The following is a 16,027-nucleotide window of genomic DNA, read 5'->3' on the forward strand; positions in this document are numbered from 1 at the left end:
GTGCAGTTTTAATAAGTAATAAGGTGTTTGCATTTCATCGCCTCCACCATCTTTAGTTTGTTGTTTATTAATTAATCTAAATTATTTTGTGATCAGGAACACAAAATAATTTTGATTATTTCAAAAAAATTTAGATGACATCTAAATTATTTTCTTTCACAATTGCATGTGGAGGTTAAAATCCTTAAAAAAAATTCAAGTTGGAAAATCTGAAGCTTACAATTACTTACAAATTTTAATTTGTTATACTTTCTATTGCTCAAGCCATAGGGAAGGTATCAGAATACAGGATTAATTTTGGCTTATATTCATAATGCATCTTCAAATGATATCTGTTTGTATACTGTTAACATCTGAGGTCAAGTAGAACTGCAGAAATGTATCCTAAGTGGAAAGACATGAAGATGGAACAAAAGAGGAGGATGATCTTTATGAAATTCAAAGATAAAGTAAGAGAAGAAGTAAAAGGGCAGAGAAAGAGAAAATTATTTCTCGGTGCCTGGATACGTTGACTTGAAAGCAGTGCATTGTGGGTAGTCTTTGCCTGGGGGAAACCACTGGAGCAGAAGGACAACGATGGGAGAGTCTGTGTAGTGCCACTACATACACACCCAGTATGTGTTTGTGTATGACTATGCATTAGAGTTTGAGCAGAGTGATGCACAAGCAGCCCACGGTTTGCACCAGCCCACTGAATAATTTGACCCTGCTCATTTCATCGCTGTTCATTCAGCATAATAGCATTTACTCAAATCCTTCTGAGCAACAAAACAAATGACTAATCAGTCAGAAGAATTTAGGAGAAACCTATTGTTGCAGTGGGTGCTGATGTGCAGTAATGATGATCACGCTTATCCTATCTGTGTATGTCTATAAGGATGATTTATATAAGAGTATCAGATAGGGGGCGAGATGTAGGCTAGAATGCAAATTTAGCATAAGCCGGTTAGGGCCAGTTTTCACTGCCCTGCGCTCCACTGAGCTGCAGACTTGTGAATACGCCAACACGCTAACTTAACAGGACAGGCCAGTGACGTCACATGCCACTGGCCCTGCAGACATCACTAGAGTAACAATGTTGCCGTGCGTGTACGTACATACTCGTTTACGCCAGCATGTCAGTTTGTGTGTGTGTCAGTGCTTGTGGTCACATCCTAGGCCACGTGCAGCGAAGCTGCTACCGTGAAATACACAGAACCGTACGACTCAGGTCAGGCATGAACGCCGATTGCATCTGTGTACCTCAATGTGCTGTTCTATTACACCGAGTAAACACGCAGCGAATTAAAATGCTGTTAATTACATGAATTTTCTCTCTGAACAAGTTAGTATGCAAAAAACATACTAGATACATTGAAAGTAAAGAAAATCTAAGTTATATTATTTTCTAACATGTTTCTTTTGTTCGATTAATGACCTATGATAATGTCCTAATTTAATGAATATGAATGTATGCTATAGATTTGTCTGTTACAGTTGAACTGAAAAGGATGTTGTGTTATATTTGGGAAAATTAAAAAAATAATTTAGAATATTTTTACAACACACAAAGCAGGCATTTCAACAAAAGTAGCATGGGCCTACCTGTGTCAAGGCACACCAATGTTGTAAGCAATTATATTTTAAAAACTTAAAGAAATTATACTATGCCATTCTTATAGTTTGAAATTCCTTATATGCGCAGTGTACATAATAAAAAAATTTTCTGGCTGTGAAGAACATGGGAACTAATGGGATGTTTTCTTTTTTAACAAGCAAAATGCCTGAGTGAATAGCCAGACTAATCAACCAACTAATATCAGGTAGTTTTATTTCCAAGTGCAAAATAATGAAACTTTATCATGTTTTATACAATAAACATACCTACTTTAAAATGACTCCTTAGTGTTTATTCTTAATTTTACTTGTGTATTTATCAACATGAAAATGTCAATAAATCAAAGTTGTAGATAATGTTAATACAACCATAATAATAGCCAATTACAAATTGCAACAGATCATATAAAAAACTTTCAATATAAATTTTCATTTACATACTGTGAACGCAAGGTTACTGTACCATGACAACATCATACCAGACTATAATGAATACTAGCTGGAAGTTTCTTGGATTTCTTTGCACAAAATCTTGGTCTATTATAGTTCCTTTTCACTCTTACGGACACAGACCTTTTGAAATTGATAGCCAGTGTTTATAAAGTAATCAGGAACGATGTTTTCCTTTATTATATATAGTACATACTGAAGGAAATGTTTAATATTGTGTAACTAGTAATATGTTACAAACAAGACTGATTGGAAAAACTGTACTTGCATGTATAAACATCATTTGTGCAGCAGTCTTTTTTTTATTTTTATCTATGAACCCATAAAATACATACAAAAAGGCTGAGTCCAAGTTCTTTTCATTTTAGTTTGTTTCATTATTGCTTCAATGAATTCCCCAATTTGACAGGAAAAAATCCTTTCAAAAATATATTTCGTTCACACAACCTTTGTAGCATTGCTAGGCACAGACACTTAAAATGTTCTGTAATCTGATACATCTTTCTGTAAACACATGTACTAAGACACACACACTCTCTCAAGCACAAGTTAAGTCACAGGCTCATCTTTTTTAAATGCACATCACTGATACAAATAGATGAGGACATGACTGACAACAGCTGCCTAATATGGTCACTATGAGTCAAAAACAAACTCAAAATAATGAGCAATAACAAAAAACAGATAAAATCTATAATTCATTCTATAAGTACTAAAGTGTTACAATACAAATACAAGTACACACTTATAAATATATATTTGATTTCTTCTGTCATTGATATGCTTATTTTTTTAGATAAAACAAAATTTATATTGAATTCAGCTTCTGAAATCTGCTTAAAGTGGAAGATACTCTTCTTATCAGTGCATAGTCAAATACCTGTGAAATGTAGCTACCCAAGTCTCAAATATTAGGTACATTTATGCAAAAATAAAAAATTCTCACTCTTTACACACATGTACAAACCCAAACATGGCATCCAGAGATAATTAGGTTAAAGGGAAGAGGCTTAGAGTCCCGGGAAAACTTTACCACCTCTTAGGCAATAGCATTTTCCAGTGGTTCCTTTTCATCTGCAGTAGCATGATCAGCCCCCTGTGCTGCAGCCAGCTCCTCATTCTTCTTTAACTCACGCTGATATTTGGCCATGATTGCCGCATAGGCACATCCATACACTGCTGCAGCCAGCATCATCAGACACACAATCCCACACACTACACCTGTGATGATCACTGTGGCAATGGCATGGCGCAGGTTGACAGGGCGATGCTTCTGCTTAGTTTCACACTCTGCTATGCCTCCTGCCCCTCCTCCTCCCGCTCCACCTCCAACACCAAAACCCTCACCTATTGCCATGGGGACATGGAGAGAGTGGCTGGAGGGATGGGCATGGTTGCCATGGACGTGGCCTCTCAGTAGCTTCTCAGACTCTAGATGGTGTATGTTGGCAAACAGGTAATGGTAGCTTGTGGTCATACAGGCATGAAACATCTGATAAGGAATTTTTTGCAAGTCTTTGTCCTTCATTTCTTCTGGTTGAGTGCAGAGAACTTCATCTACAACTCCACCTTGAGAGTAAGGAGAAATCGGTGAAGAAAATCAAGATAAAAGTGTGAAAGAATATGCTAAGTTTTCATTTCTACTCAGGAAATATCACACAGTTTCCCTATAATGATGATTGTAGAATTTATGTTAAAGACCAGCTTCTTCTGTGTTAAGAAGCATCTTTAAGAAGCATGTTAAATATGTGAAATCTAAAGAGTTCTCTCTTCTGGATCACAAGATCCACAGAAATTGGTTCTTCCACGAAAGGAATCAAATCAAGAGTTCATCAGTTAGCCTCTAGTTTCTTCTTTCAAATCCAGTATCCTTTGGCACACACTTCCATTTCTATCAACTTAATTATCCACTAGCTTTGTGTCTGCATGCTTACTTAAATCTGGGTCCATTGTGTTGTTTTGCACTAATTAGAATTTTCATCTGGCAAGAAAACATTTATGTCAGAGTATCATGGGCATGTAGGCGGACTACCTAACTCCATGAATGCCTTGGCTTCACTGCAGAGTGGTAATTTTGTTATCCAATGCCTGCTGCGTTTGATCTAGCATGGGAAATTATACGGGTTGCTGATATGCACTTTATCTGACTTAACAAACCAGAGAATTTACTGGAGATTCTCTTTCATGCATGAAGGACCTAAACAAGGAACATTCAGCTGTAAATATTATATTTTCTTAAAGTATCATTACATAATATTTGCTAGTAAATGTATTATTAGCATGCTATACATAGCAAAAAAGAATAAAGGGTAAAAAACAAATCTCTAGTTTGTGCTTTTCATTTCACCCCACTGATAAAAGTAAGATTCAAAGCAGAAGAGAATTATCTACAATAAAAGAACATAACTTGTATCCAAATTATAAATATTTTGTATATTTTCAGGTAAGTGAACTTGTATTTCTCCATGTTTGCACATTGTTTGTACCCAACCGTTGCTGGAATATCTTTGTGTAAAAAGATGGACCAGAATAAAACATACTCCTGAGTGTGTAGAGTTCAAACCACCTGGGGAAATGCCCTCAGTCACTAAAGTCATTATTTGTGGATTTTTGCTATAGCCATTCAATATGAAGATTAGTAATAAAATGAGGTGGCAGGGAGGATTAAAGTGTCATATTAAAAATTTGACTTGATTTCACAGCAATTCCATTATGGGAAACTTATGATATAAGAACATTGAACCTGTGGCAGATATCTCCCAGAAGAATAAAGTTCCTAATGGTCTAACCTTTAAAGAGGTAGGTCTCCAGCCAGAGTTTGAGGCCAATAAGCTGGCAGTCACACCTCCAGGGGTTGTTTCGTAGCGTTATGCTGTCCAGGTGGGTCATGGTGTCCAACAACGAACGATCCAGTCTTGTTAGTCTGTTGTTTGCTAAGCCCAGGTAGCTGAGGTTTTTCAGGCTGTCCCCCATCACTCCCGGCAAACCCCACAGACTAATAAAAGAGACAGAGTAAGCGAATCAGATTAAAGGAAGCTTCTGTGGTAATCTCTGATAAACTGAAATTCATGTTGAACTCAAAGTTCAAAGTTGACTCTTGTTCTCATCTTTCACTGTTACCTCAAATTGTGTGTTAAAAAAATCCCTTAATATAAATATTTCTACTATAGCCAATTAAACAACAGCTTAGATCTATACTGAGTTTTTTATTTCCTCAATGCTCTTATCACAATGGTGATATTGTTTATTTTTATACTTTTTCTCTATTGAAAAGACTGTAATGCACATCTCTTGCCACATTTAGCTTTTCAAGCTCTCTGGCTGACTGTTATGTATCTAGAGTCAAATGTGAATGATCCTTTTTATTGCGAAGGCTTGTATTTCAAATCATTTCATGTTCAAAAATATTTCCAGAGTTTGAAAGACCTTTGTTCCTTTTGCCTTACATGTTTGAAAAAAGGCTTTAAAAGATTAATTTCCAGACACTTGAGTCTTATTATTTTCAATGATCTTGAAATTCCTCTTGAAGAAATGTGTAATTATTTCATGTAGTCCTTTGGTATGAATTGTGTAGGTTTTTAGTCATTATGTTTTTTTTTTATTTGTTTATTTTTTCTTTTTACTAAAAAAAAAAAAACTACACACATTTTATTGTGTGTGTTTTTTTTTTTACTAAAAAAACCACACACACAATAAAATGTAACCTAAATAAAATTTAGGTTAAATTTTATTTAGGTTAAATTATTGCAATTGTTTTTCCTTTTTATTCTTTAGTTTTCCAATGATGCTCATGATGGTGCGACAGTTTCAAGCATCTATACTTAACCTGTTGTGTGAGAGGTCAAGATGGGAAAGTGAGCGAATAGGTCCAAGCAGCCGTTTGTCAAGTTCTCTGATGCTGTTGTATGCCAGACTGAGGCGCTGCAGAGTCCTCAGACCAAGCAGAGCAGTTGGTGAAATAGATGTTATAGAGTTATTAGACAGATCGAGAATGCGGACAAGAGGTATTTCCCTGAAAGCCATCGATCCTAGTCCCCTGATACGGTTATCTTGAAGATACAGTTCCTGTGTTTCTGGATGTAGTCTCCGAGGGATGTCATAGAGGCCTCGACCCCGACAGTCCACCACTTTAGTGTTGCTGTTGCAGCTGCACTCCTTTGGACAGGCATGTGACAAAGGCAGGGAGGAGAGGAGTGCACACACGAAAATCACTGTGGAGATACAGGAACAAGACATTGCAACACCACGTGAGTGCGTACTACATTTATTTAATTTGAATTTAATTTATAGTTTCAATTTAATTGCTCCCATAATGGCATGCGTAATTAACTCCATAGTTTCCAAGTTTCCTATGACCATGGTCACTCTTACATTTATTTTATTCCTATTTTACTTTGCTTTTATCCAGATGATTTTGTTTTTAAATTAAACTTATAACTAATGCGCACCACCAGTTCTTAGCAATAACTCTTCCCCTCCCGCCCCCTTATACAGTGACCCCTGAAAGCTTCGTAACCCCTCACCCACACACAAATCTATACGCAGCACATACTGGGTGTCTGATTCCCTTTGAGATAACTTCACATGTCCATTCCTTCTGGAACATAACAGCATTATTTATAGCATTGGCTTGACTAGCTGGAGGCTCAATGAAATGAAGTTCCAACCCAAATTTATGATCTATGAGTGTAGCTTGCTCATAAGTTGAATCATAGATGTTGCATAGGTAGAAAAACTGCGCCGTGTTTATTATTAAGCAAATTACTAAATCATTTTTGATAAATGTTACGTCCTCCTAATTCTAATAAAAGTTTTATAAGTGGGAATTCATGGTGTTTTTCTCAAATATGTCTTTTTCTGTATAGGCCGGCAGAATTGCCGTTGACTCGTCTGTTCTTATGAAACCACTCTAAAGCTATTCAGAAGTCAATACTTTTTCTACTCACACATTATGAAACAAGTTCTCTTTCTCACACCCATTTCATTTGTAATAAAGCGGTCGTGTTTCTGTTTGTGACCCTTTACTGACCCCTCAAAACTGGTGTACTCAGTTGAAATAATCCATGGTCAGGTCTTCTGATAGGTGGTAACATTTGCTTTGTTTGTGTTTCTTTTTTTCATTTACTGCATGAGTGGAGTGTGTGGGTTATCAGCAAACCTGCTTTTAAATTCGCATATAAATTCACTTGCACAAGCTCTATAACATATAAACCCCTCCTCAGTGTCAAAAAAAGTGATTTCATTCTGGCATGAATTTTTATTCATCTCTACAACCATTTAGCTGCCTCCAGAAATGATCTACATATCCTCTTGAGGTTGTGACCCCCAGCTTGGGAATGAATGGATTAAATGACACCTATTTACTACACAGTCTGCTCTTGGGACCATGGAAACCACAACTCTTCTTTGAACTTGAAGAAATATGTTACAAAACAACTACCGGTACTTTTTATGACAGATTTCCTCTCAACACAAGAAATCAACTTCTTGTGTTGACTGGGAATCCTTTAGGTTATTTGGATCATTTGGCCCTCATAGCATGTACATAAAAAATGTAATTACATGAGCTTTTTATTTGTGCATTGGTTGAAAAACAAACTCGAGTGTACATATAAACATGGCATGAGCCAAAATGGGCATTATAACAGGAGTTATTAAGTTGCACAAAATTCGAGACCAAACTTCAGCTTTAGGAGAGAACAAACACAGCTTTAATTAACATTTGCAAATGGAGAAAACATACAAAGCTCACATCTCAGTGAGAATCGGATGAGTTCTGACTTGGGGCTGAACGTCCCCTCATCTACATAGGATACATCACACATTACTTAGTCACACCCCCTGGCTCAAGTGTCAGGCAAAAATCTATACATTACTTATCTGTAAGTTTCAGTTGAGCAGGGTTGCATACACATTCACAACTCAACTTTAGGCGTTTCTCCAAAAAGGCCTCTCTGCTGATGGCTAAACAGGTACTAGTAACTGAACTTCTACAAACTAGGCTTATCACCTTAGCCATGTCTCACATTTCTAACCGCTGAACACCCTGTTCTTCACTTATCTGAGGAGGGTCAGAAGAGCATATGTCCTGTTGAGCTGCAACTGAGTGCAAACCTTTAATAAAAACATCATAAAGTGTACATTCAAATTTATTTAAACATTGTTACTAAATTTTTCCTTCACATTATGAAATGAGATCAATACAAAGGACTGGCTTTTTGCTGCTGTGTCCCTTCATGATAAAGCCTATAACAAGAAATTCATAATGACATGCCTTCATTACCCATAACAGTTGCAACTATGAATAACCTCAACTGTCAATATCACACTAATTGCAACTTGTCAAAAGAATCAACGCTGAGGTGATATCCAGCAATTAATGTAGAAATGTGATTATAATTTTTAATTTAAGTTCCAAATCCTGATTAATGCCTACTAACCCTTGCATACCCACACAGAAATTACACTCACAAAACACCAGCAATGGAAATCCTACCTCTCATTTCTGCCAGTTTTTGGGCCGTGTTGTGTTCAGGGTTCTTTTAGCTCCCTTTTGGTATTGCAGTGAGCCTCACTGGTGTAGGATCCATTTGTCGTCATTGAGGTTGAGATCGTCTGGTCCCGGCTCTCATTCGGTTGGTCTGGTCAATGGGTGGGAATTGGAGAGCAAAAAGAAAAGCGGCAGAAACCAGCGTTGCCCTCAGGTTTCCCAGCAGTGCCTGCGAGGGCATGAAACCCCATCAGAGCAGGCAGATCAGAGCGCTAGCTCACTCCCAGCCAGTCTGGAAATCACTCGAGTTTGGAGCTCTTCCTCTCTCTCTCTCTCCCTCTCTCTCTTCTTGTCTGTCTCTCTTGCTCTCTCTCTCCTTTTGTTGCTCTCTTACTATCTCCCAAATCCTCATATGGCTTCCTGAATATTTTTGTTCATAGTGTTTGCTGTTCTTAGTACATTGCCACTTCTCATGACTGAATTTGTTGTTCTATTGACACCAAATCAACACTTGGCCTTGTCTGTCTTTCTCTCTGTTTTGCTCACTCTTCACCCCTCACCCCTCCTCCTCTATCCCCAGTTGGATTGGTGTATATGATGGTGTGTCATCTCCCTCTGGACAGCTGTGCCTCCTAAATCACAGCACAAACACATTCACCAACATCCATGTTGCACCTCCTGTTACTCTGGCAATAACTGAACAAGACAAAATTAGATCGAGAGTGCAGTGAGGCAATAAAAATACTCATGCACTTAAATACACAATGCCTATTGCTATGGCACGCTTTGATAATATTATGCATAAGCCGTGGGCAGAGGGGCTGGCAGAACACGCCCTCAGCACAGCAACGCAGCTTGCACAAATGCACATGTTGGTGCACACATACAGTTCAACATTGGGAAGCTGCATTAAATTTGCTTGAATTTTTTGTTTTCTTTCATTGCTCATTAAAAGATTGACTGTTAGGCTTGTGTTACTGCACAAATCCTTGTTGATATTAAGCTGTTTTGATGCTTGCTAGCTCACTCTGGTTTCTGGGTATTTGCCCTTCTGCTTGACAACATCCTGTTCTGTTCTGCTGCTTATTATGGGTCTACTATTTGCTTTTTTCCATCTGTAAAAATAACTTACACATTGAATACAAGTGGACATATTAGACTTGAACAATGATCTTTCCAATAGTTTGAAAATGTGTAAAAACATGTAGAGAAGCTGTGCAAGTGTTTGCACACACACTCGCATTCACAGCCATGTTTGAAACATTACTGAACCTACCTATGTGGGAAAATAAATCTTCAAATTTGTGATGTTGTATTAGATATGCTAAAAAGCCATATGTTAATGTATTGAATTACTCTGTTCTGACATTTTTCTACAAAAAAGAAAAATCTCTTTCCTGTTTTGTTTTAGTCTACTGCTGTCATGGTGAGTGCAGGAGACAGTCAGGCAGAAGTTAGATGACATTAGGTTTAATGAAATGACCAGACCACAATGGAATCTAGCAGTGGCTAAGTGACAATAGCTGCATTTCAATTACAAATGTGTGCAAATCTTTTGTCTATATTCTGCAAGATGTAAAGTTCTATTTTTGAACTGTGAGAGAAAACCAAAGTACCCAGAGGGGACCATATGTATGCACAGGGAGTACATGCAAACTCCATGCAGAAAAGACCGTAGCCTGCGATTCAAAATATTGAGTCAGTTGATGTGAATAGAAATTCAAGCCACACTTTTCAGGATTTATTTTGTATCAAAAAAACCATCACATTTTATCAATTTACTTCACAATTATTGAAATAGATTGGTCTATTTGCTTTTAAAGTAATAACGTGAATAAGTGCAAAGGGTTTGAAAGCGTTTATACGGTACTGTAGTAAATTTTTTCTATCCTTACTAGAATCCTAAATCAGTAGGCTGTAAACCAGTTGTCATCCCCCCTGCTTGGGACAGAACTGATTGGAGATTGGTGATGGGATGGATTTAGAATGGATTTTCTGTCTCTTCATCTTTATGCTCATAAACCCAGCTCAGCGCATAAATACTTTCAAGTTCTTAAATCAATCATACATAGGGAAATTAAATGTTCATACTTGGAACAAAAATAATTTCCGTGTCTTAGTGGAATGGATTTGAGCTTTTGTTTTGAATTGTCATTCCTGTGCATTCTAAAATCAGTGTTATTACTGCCATCGCACAGAATGAAGCCCTGAAGCTGCTGTTGTAGATTTATGCTCCTACCATTAATATATTTCCTTAATGAATGTGCTGTTTCTTCACTTCAAATGCCACGTGGAATAGATTGCAAGAATTCACTGTTTTCCTGTCTGATGTCTCTGTGTCTGTAGTCATCCTTATCATCCAAGCGATACCTTTTTCCATCTCTCCTGTTTCCATTCCTGTTGCCCAGCATCTTAAATTAGCCTCTCCTCCCGGGTTTTTCATGTGGGTGTAGAGATGGTGGGCTGCCCAAAGGATCTGGCAAAGCTTAGGATGGGATAATCTGCACCTGTTCCTATGGGCAAGAGCTAAAATGGGTCACAGCAGCACCACACCACATGAAAACATTAGTACAATTACGTTGTAGGTACACTGGGAAGTAAAAACACAATTTTAGCTTGGTGTTTTTGTGAATATGGTCAGCCTGAAGAATGCAAATAGATCTGTTGGCTGTTTCGCCTAAAGATTATTTAACATTAAATATCTTACATAACAAGCCGTTCTAGTGGCATGAAGGGATTTACCTCTCTGATGTAAGTAAAAGTCGCCTTCGGGTTTTCTATAGATCTGAATTTCATTCAGGGTTTTTAAAGCATGTTTGCCAGGGACTGGAACTCTACATCTGAATGCATAAAGTATTGAATGCTGTCGTTACAAATTCTAAAATTTGGCAGCGACAGCATTGAAAAGTTGCTACATGAGTTCAGTATTTAGATGGGAGTTCAGCATTCAGTCAAGCTCTTTTTGTAGAAGACCTCCAGTTGTGTTAGAATCAGTAATAAATAATATTGTAAGCTTCTTTTAAACTCGGCTAATTGGAATAAATAGAGGAAAAACTCTGGTTGCAATTCAGTCTCTGCCTTAAGGAAAGGACTTCAAGTACCTTGCTGTCATTTTCACAAATGGTATGCTTCTATTCATACTGACCACTCAAATGGGACAGAATAAATTACTGTTGTGTTTTACTGATGACAATCGATTTGAGTGCAACAATCTATTTGAATCTGCTTAGCTTTCTTTTTTATTTTTCATCTCTTGAGTGGAGCTGTTTCTGCAACAATTTTACCAAAATAACAACTTGATCGTTCCTGCTTATGGAAAGGGGAAATAATTTATCTCCAAAGTATCTTTAAAGTTTCTCAAATTATAAATGTTGGCATCATTAGCCAATACATCAAGAGAGACAATACGGATTAAAATACTGTTTTTCCATTTATTCTATCAAATCTGCTATTGAGATAAGTCTTTGTCAGAGAAGGTAATGGATTCTGCCTGTTGCGAATGTATCTCTTCATTTGTAGCAAAATCTGAACAATGTGTCATATTTCACAACAAATAACTATAACTAACAATAGTAATAACTATCCTGATATGAAGAACTTTCTGCTCAGCTTGTCATGTGTAGGGATCTGATATGTCAAACTTTATGGACTCTAGGCATAGGTGTTTATTCCATATGAAGAACAAGCCAGATCACAATGGTGAAGCAGAGTAAAAAGTATATAATGGGCAGCTGGTTTGGTATTTTTTTTAAACATTTTTAGGGTAACTGTATTACACATAATAATTTGACCAAATCCAGGAAAATGTGCTAACTTATTGGTAATTTGCAGTTCACTTGTCCATTTGGTCCAAGTTAGGAAGAAAGTGTTTGTGCAGTAAAGTTGTTTGTTTTGGTTTTTTTGGTTTGCATGTTATATTGCATTTGCACTATGTTCTAAATGCTTTTTGTGATTATAACTTTTATTATTGTTTTGCATCTCTTTCAGCTGTTGGCATCCAGATGAAGTTGGAGTTTTTCCAGAGAAAATTTTGGACAGCCAGCAGACAGGTACCTAGTGACATGATGCTCATCCCAGGATTGAAGTACAAACACATTTTCAAATCTAAGCACATAAGCCAAAAACACAGAGTAAAAACTAACAGGTTCTTGTTTTCCTCTTGATATTTAACGTACTGTTCTACATTCTAATCTTTCTTTTCCAAATTTCGGTCTTTCTTTTCTATGATCACCTCTTTTTAATATTATATTAATATTCAATTCTGGCTGACTGTCTGTCCTTTCATCTGTCCATCATTTGGCTTACTGCAGGAGGCAACATTCAACATAGTCTCAGGCCCTTGTTCACAAGGAGTCAAGCATCTGATATTTTTATAAACAATAAAGGAAAAATTTACATCCACAATACAGGATGCAGCGCCACAGAAAATGATGAAGCATTTATGCCGGGCCAATCTGTGGTGCTTTAACACTGATTGGCCCGTGTGATGACATTTTTGCTATTTGTAAGACTGAGGCACATGCAGATTAGAGAGAGACAATAACGTCCTTCTCTTTTTAACCGACCTCATCATTTAAAAAAAGATGTGGCTCGCATGACAGCCACATCGAGAGCGGAACTAAAATGTATCCACTCTGGAACCTGGTTTCAAAAATGACCAATTCTGGTCTGTAAAGATGCCAAGTCTGTCTGGATACTCGGCCTAAGTTACTTTTGCGGGTACACCTAAACTCATCTCCATGTGGACTGGACCTCAGTTTGGCGAAAATTAAGAATTTCACTGAGAATTAAACACTGAGATATAGCAGTAAATGCAAGTAGTACCCTGCTTTAGAAGATTAGGTTACTACTACCACACAGTAATTAAGTTCAGAAAAACAGGAACATTTCTTTAAAAAAAAGTTCTATCTACTCTGTCCTTTTGCAATAACTCTTTTTTATGTAACTGGAACAGCACCCTCTGCTGGTTTGCTAGAATTCAGATGTGTGAATCAGACTGAGATACTTTCTTCTTAAGAGTCAAACTGCAGTATTCAGCACCTTTCCGGTTTTGCTTGATTTGGTTTTATATGCAGAACAAGCACATCTGGGCATTTATTAGAACTGCGTTTGTCTAATAAGTCATACTTACAACATATGACAGCTTGCAAGCCAGTTACATTTAAATTTCTTGTTGCATTTTTAACAGATGACAATCATCACTCATTCACACATTTTTACCATAGTAATTTTCTCACCTTACATGAATAAATATTTTTTTTGTTTGTGTTTTATTTTTTTCAGTGTGCAGCATTAGATGGGAAATGCTCCATAAGCTGTGATGATGAGGTCAGACATTTTCCTCTTCTCAGTCCATGATCTTTTGTTCAATGACTCTGCCCTAAACTATATTTTCTAATTGACAGCATATTAACTGCTACCTCATTGACAACAATGGCTTCATTCTTGTAGCAGAAGACTATACACTGGTGAGACATACAAGCACGCATTTCGTTTTTGATACTGTTGCACAGACTGCGCTCTCTCTCAAAGTGCTGTTTGAGCATGTACCTTCTGCTCAGCTGTCACCAGACATGCTGTCATTCTGACTCTGGCTCATCCAAAGCAAGTCCGCTGGCTGTCATTGCCCTTCTCTTCCCCTGCTTGTTCTTTTTCTGCATCCGCCTTTGTGTTCATATGCTTAATATTTTCTTATCTTTTTAATTTAATCATAATTTACTAAAAGTTATTATTATCTACTGTTTAGTCCTGATATATTTTCAATGTATATTTAAGGCAGTTCTCACCATGCATGGTAGCAAGTTTCTTGGTTCAAGGTGTTTTTAAACTTTTTAAACCGTTGTAATGTTGATTGCTCTGAATGTACACGTTTTGGTATGTGGCCTTTTTCTTATTTAGATTATTAACACACATCAGTTAAAATTAACTGGCATATTATCTTGGCTTTTCCATTTCGGAGACCTTAAGTATCAGTTTTTTGTTTTGTTTTTTGTCGGGTAAAGTGTTTGAGAAAACATTCTTATTTATGCACATGATCTGGTCAAGAGGCCATTTAAAGAAAAGTCAGTCCCTCCAGGACATTGCAATGTTTTTGTGATTGCTGTGGCCAAAAAAATCAAGTAGAAATACAATATTTAACATAAATTGCATATAAAAATGATGCAGATCAAATACTGGATAATATTTTCTCTGAGGAACCTTTGCATGGCAAGGTGGTCACTTTAAGAGGAATGTAGACTGCAGTACAGGTAGAAACCTAGTCTTCACAAATATGAGTTAAATCAAATACTGAAACTGAGTCAAACTCTGCTTTAGCAAAGCATTCATTTAACACATGCACCTGGGCTGTCACACTCATTCTATTTTTAATTATTTTTCATCCAAACAGATGAACAAACCCTGATTTAATGGTGTCTAAAATTTAAAGGGCTAATACCCAATTTTAATAAAACTAATCATAAAAAGGTAGTTAGTTTGTAGGTTGGTTCTGTTGTAATGGAAACCTATTAGTGACTGTTGTTTAATTTACTTTGAAGCAAATGTAAGAAGAATTCATAATAAATAAAACCATTTTGTTTGAACTAACTCTCATTTCCAGAAGTGTATTGCTGTAATGGAAAAAAAAAAAGTTTTTGAACATGTTATGGTAATTATTCTGTACAAACATGGGAATATATGTTACAAACATAATTATCTTGTTTAAATACAACAATATATTGTGTAAATATGATCTTTTTTTGACTTAATGTGATAATTTCCTCCAGATGTTGGCAGTAGTATGCTTATAGGTTGCATTGACAATGAAACTCGACAGAAGGAAGAAGCTGGCATATCAAGTTAATTTGGGATACATGTGGTGAGGAATGCCTGGCTAAAAATATGGACTGCTCGTTGTTTCGATTCCTACAGAAACCGCATTGCGGGAATCTACATGCCACATGAAATTAGGGTTTAAATAAATGTGTCCCATGAGCTGCCTCCTTTATCTTTGTTCTACACAAATGGGGAGAAAAACAGATATTTTATTGTACTCTGAGTAACAACACATCTGTGTTGAACACATTTAAAGTGGTAAAACTTTAAATGTTATGAAGCCTCCCATAACTCTCCTATGAGGAAGAGTTATAGGATGGTCAATGAGGAAGGTTCGAGAGGAGAATCGAACTGATTTTTCCTTCTGTGCAGTCCCTTTTTGTTTAGGATCGTTCTCAGAGTGTGCATACTAATGACTTCATCTACGTTGCACAGCAGCATCAGCATCTCTACATGCCTCCAACCAACTGTGAAATAAAACTTGACCAACTACTCTAAATTAGCCTCTATTAATCTGCATGCACTGAAAGCATAATATTGCCATCATCTGGTTTAAATGATTATGTTTATACAATATAATTATCATGTTTATGGAATATAATTATCACATTTATACGACATGATTATTATGTGTGTACAATATATTATATTTGTAAAATATGAATATGGTGGTATAGC

General features: G+C 36.7%; 2 protein-coding genes across 4 annotated transcripts in view; one reads left to right on the plus strand and one right to left on the minus strand.

Moving 5' to 3' along the window:
• Window positions 1-16,027, plus strand: part of cacna2d3a (calcium channel, voltage-dependent, alpha 2/delta subunit 3a) — a 114,986-nt gene that overhangs the window by 85,050 nt on the left and 13,909 nt on the right. For all 3 annotated transcript variants that reach the window (XM_032575473.1, XM_032575466.1, XM_032575480.1), the window contains 3 exons: window positions 12,524-12,585; window positions 13,820-13,864; window positions 13,942-14,004. In XM_032575473.1, coding sequence (XP_032431364.1) covers window positions 12,524-12,585; window positions 13,820-13,864; window positions 13,942-14,004 — 170 coding nt within the window. The remainder of the gene's footprint in view (window positions 1-12,523; window positions 12,586-13,819; window positions 13,865-13,941; window positions 14,005-16,027) is intronic.
• lrtm1 (leucine rich repeat transmembrane protein 1) lies at window positions 1,794-9,073 on the minus strand. The gene is made up of 4 exons (XM_032575492.1): window positions 8,543-9,073; window positions 5,873-6,257; window positions 4,836-5,041; window positions 1,794-3,615 (listed from the first exon to the last, which is right to left on the minus strand). Exons 1-4 carry the CDS (start codon window positions 8,547-8,549, stop codon window positions 3,086-3,088), a joined length of 1,128 nt encoding a protein of 375 aa, XP_032431383.1. The 5' UTR covers window positions 8,550-9,073; the 3' UTR covers window positions 1,794-3,085.

This window comes from Xiphophorus hellerii, chromosome 1, assembly GCF_003331165.1.
Source record: "Xiphophorus hellerii strain 12219 chromosome 1, Xiphophorus_hellerii-4.1, whole genome shotgun sequence".
NCBI lineage: Eukaryota > Metazoa > Chordata > Actinopteri > Cyprinodontiformes > Poeciliidae > Xiphophorus > Xiphophorus hellerii.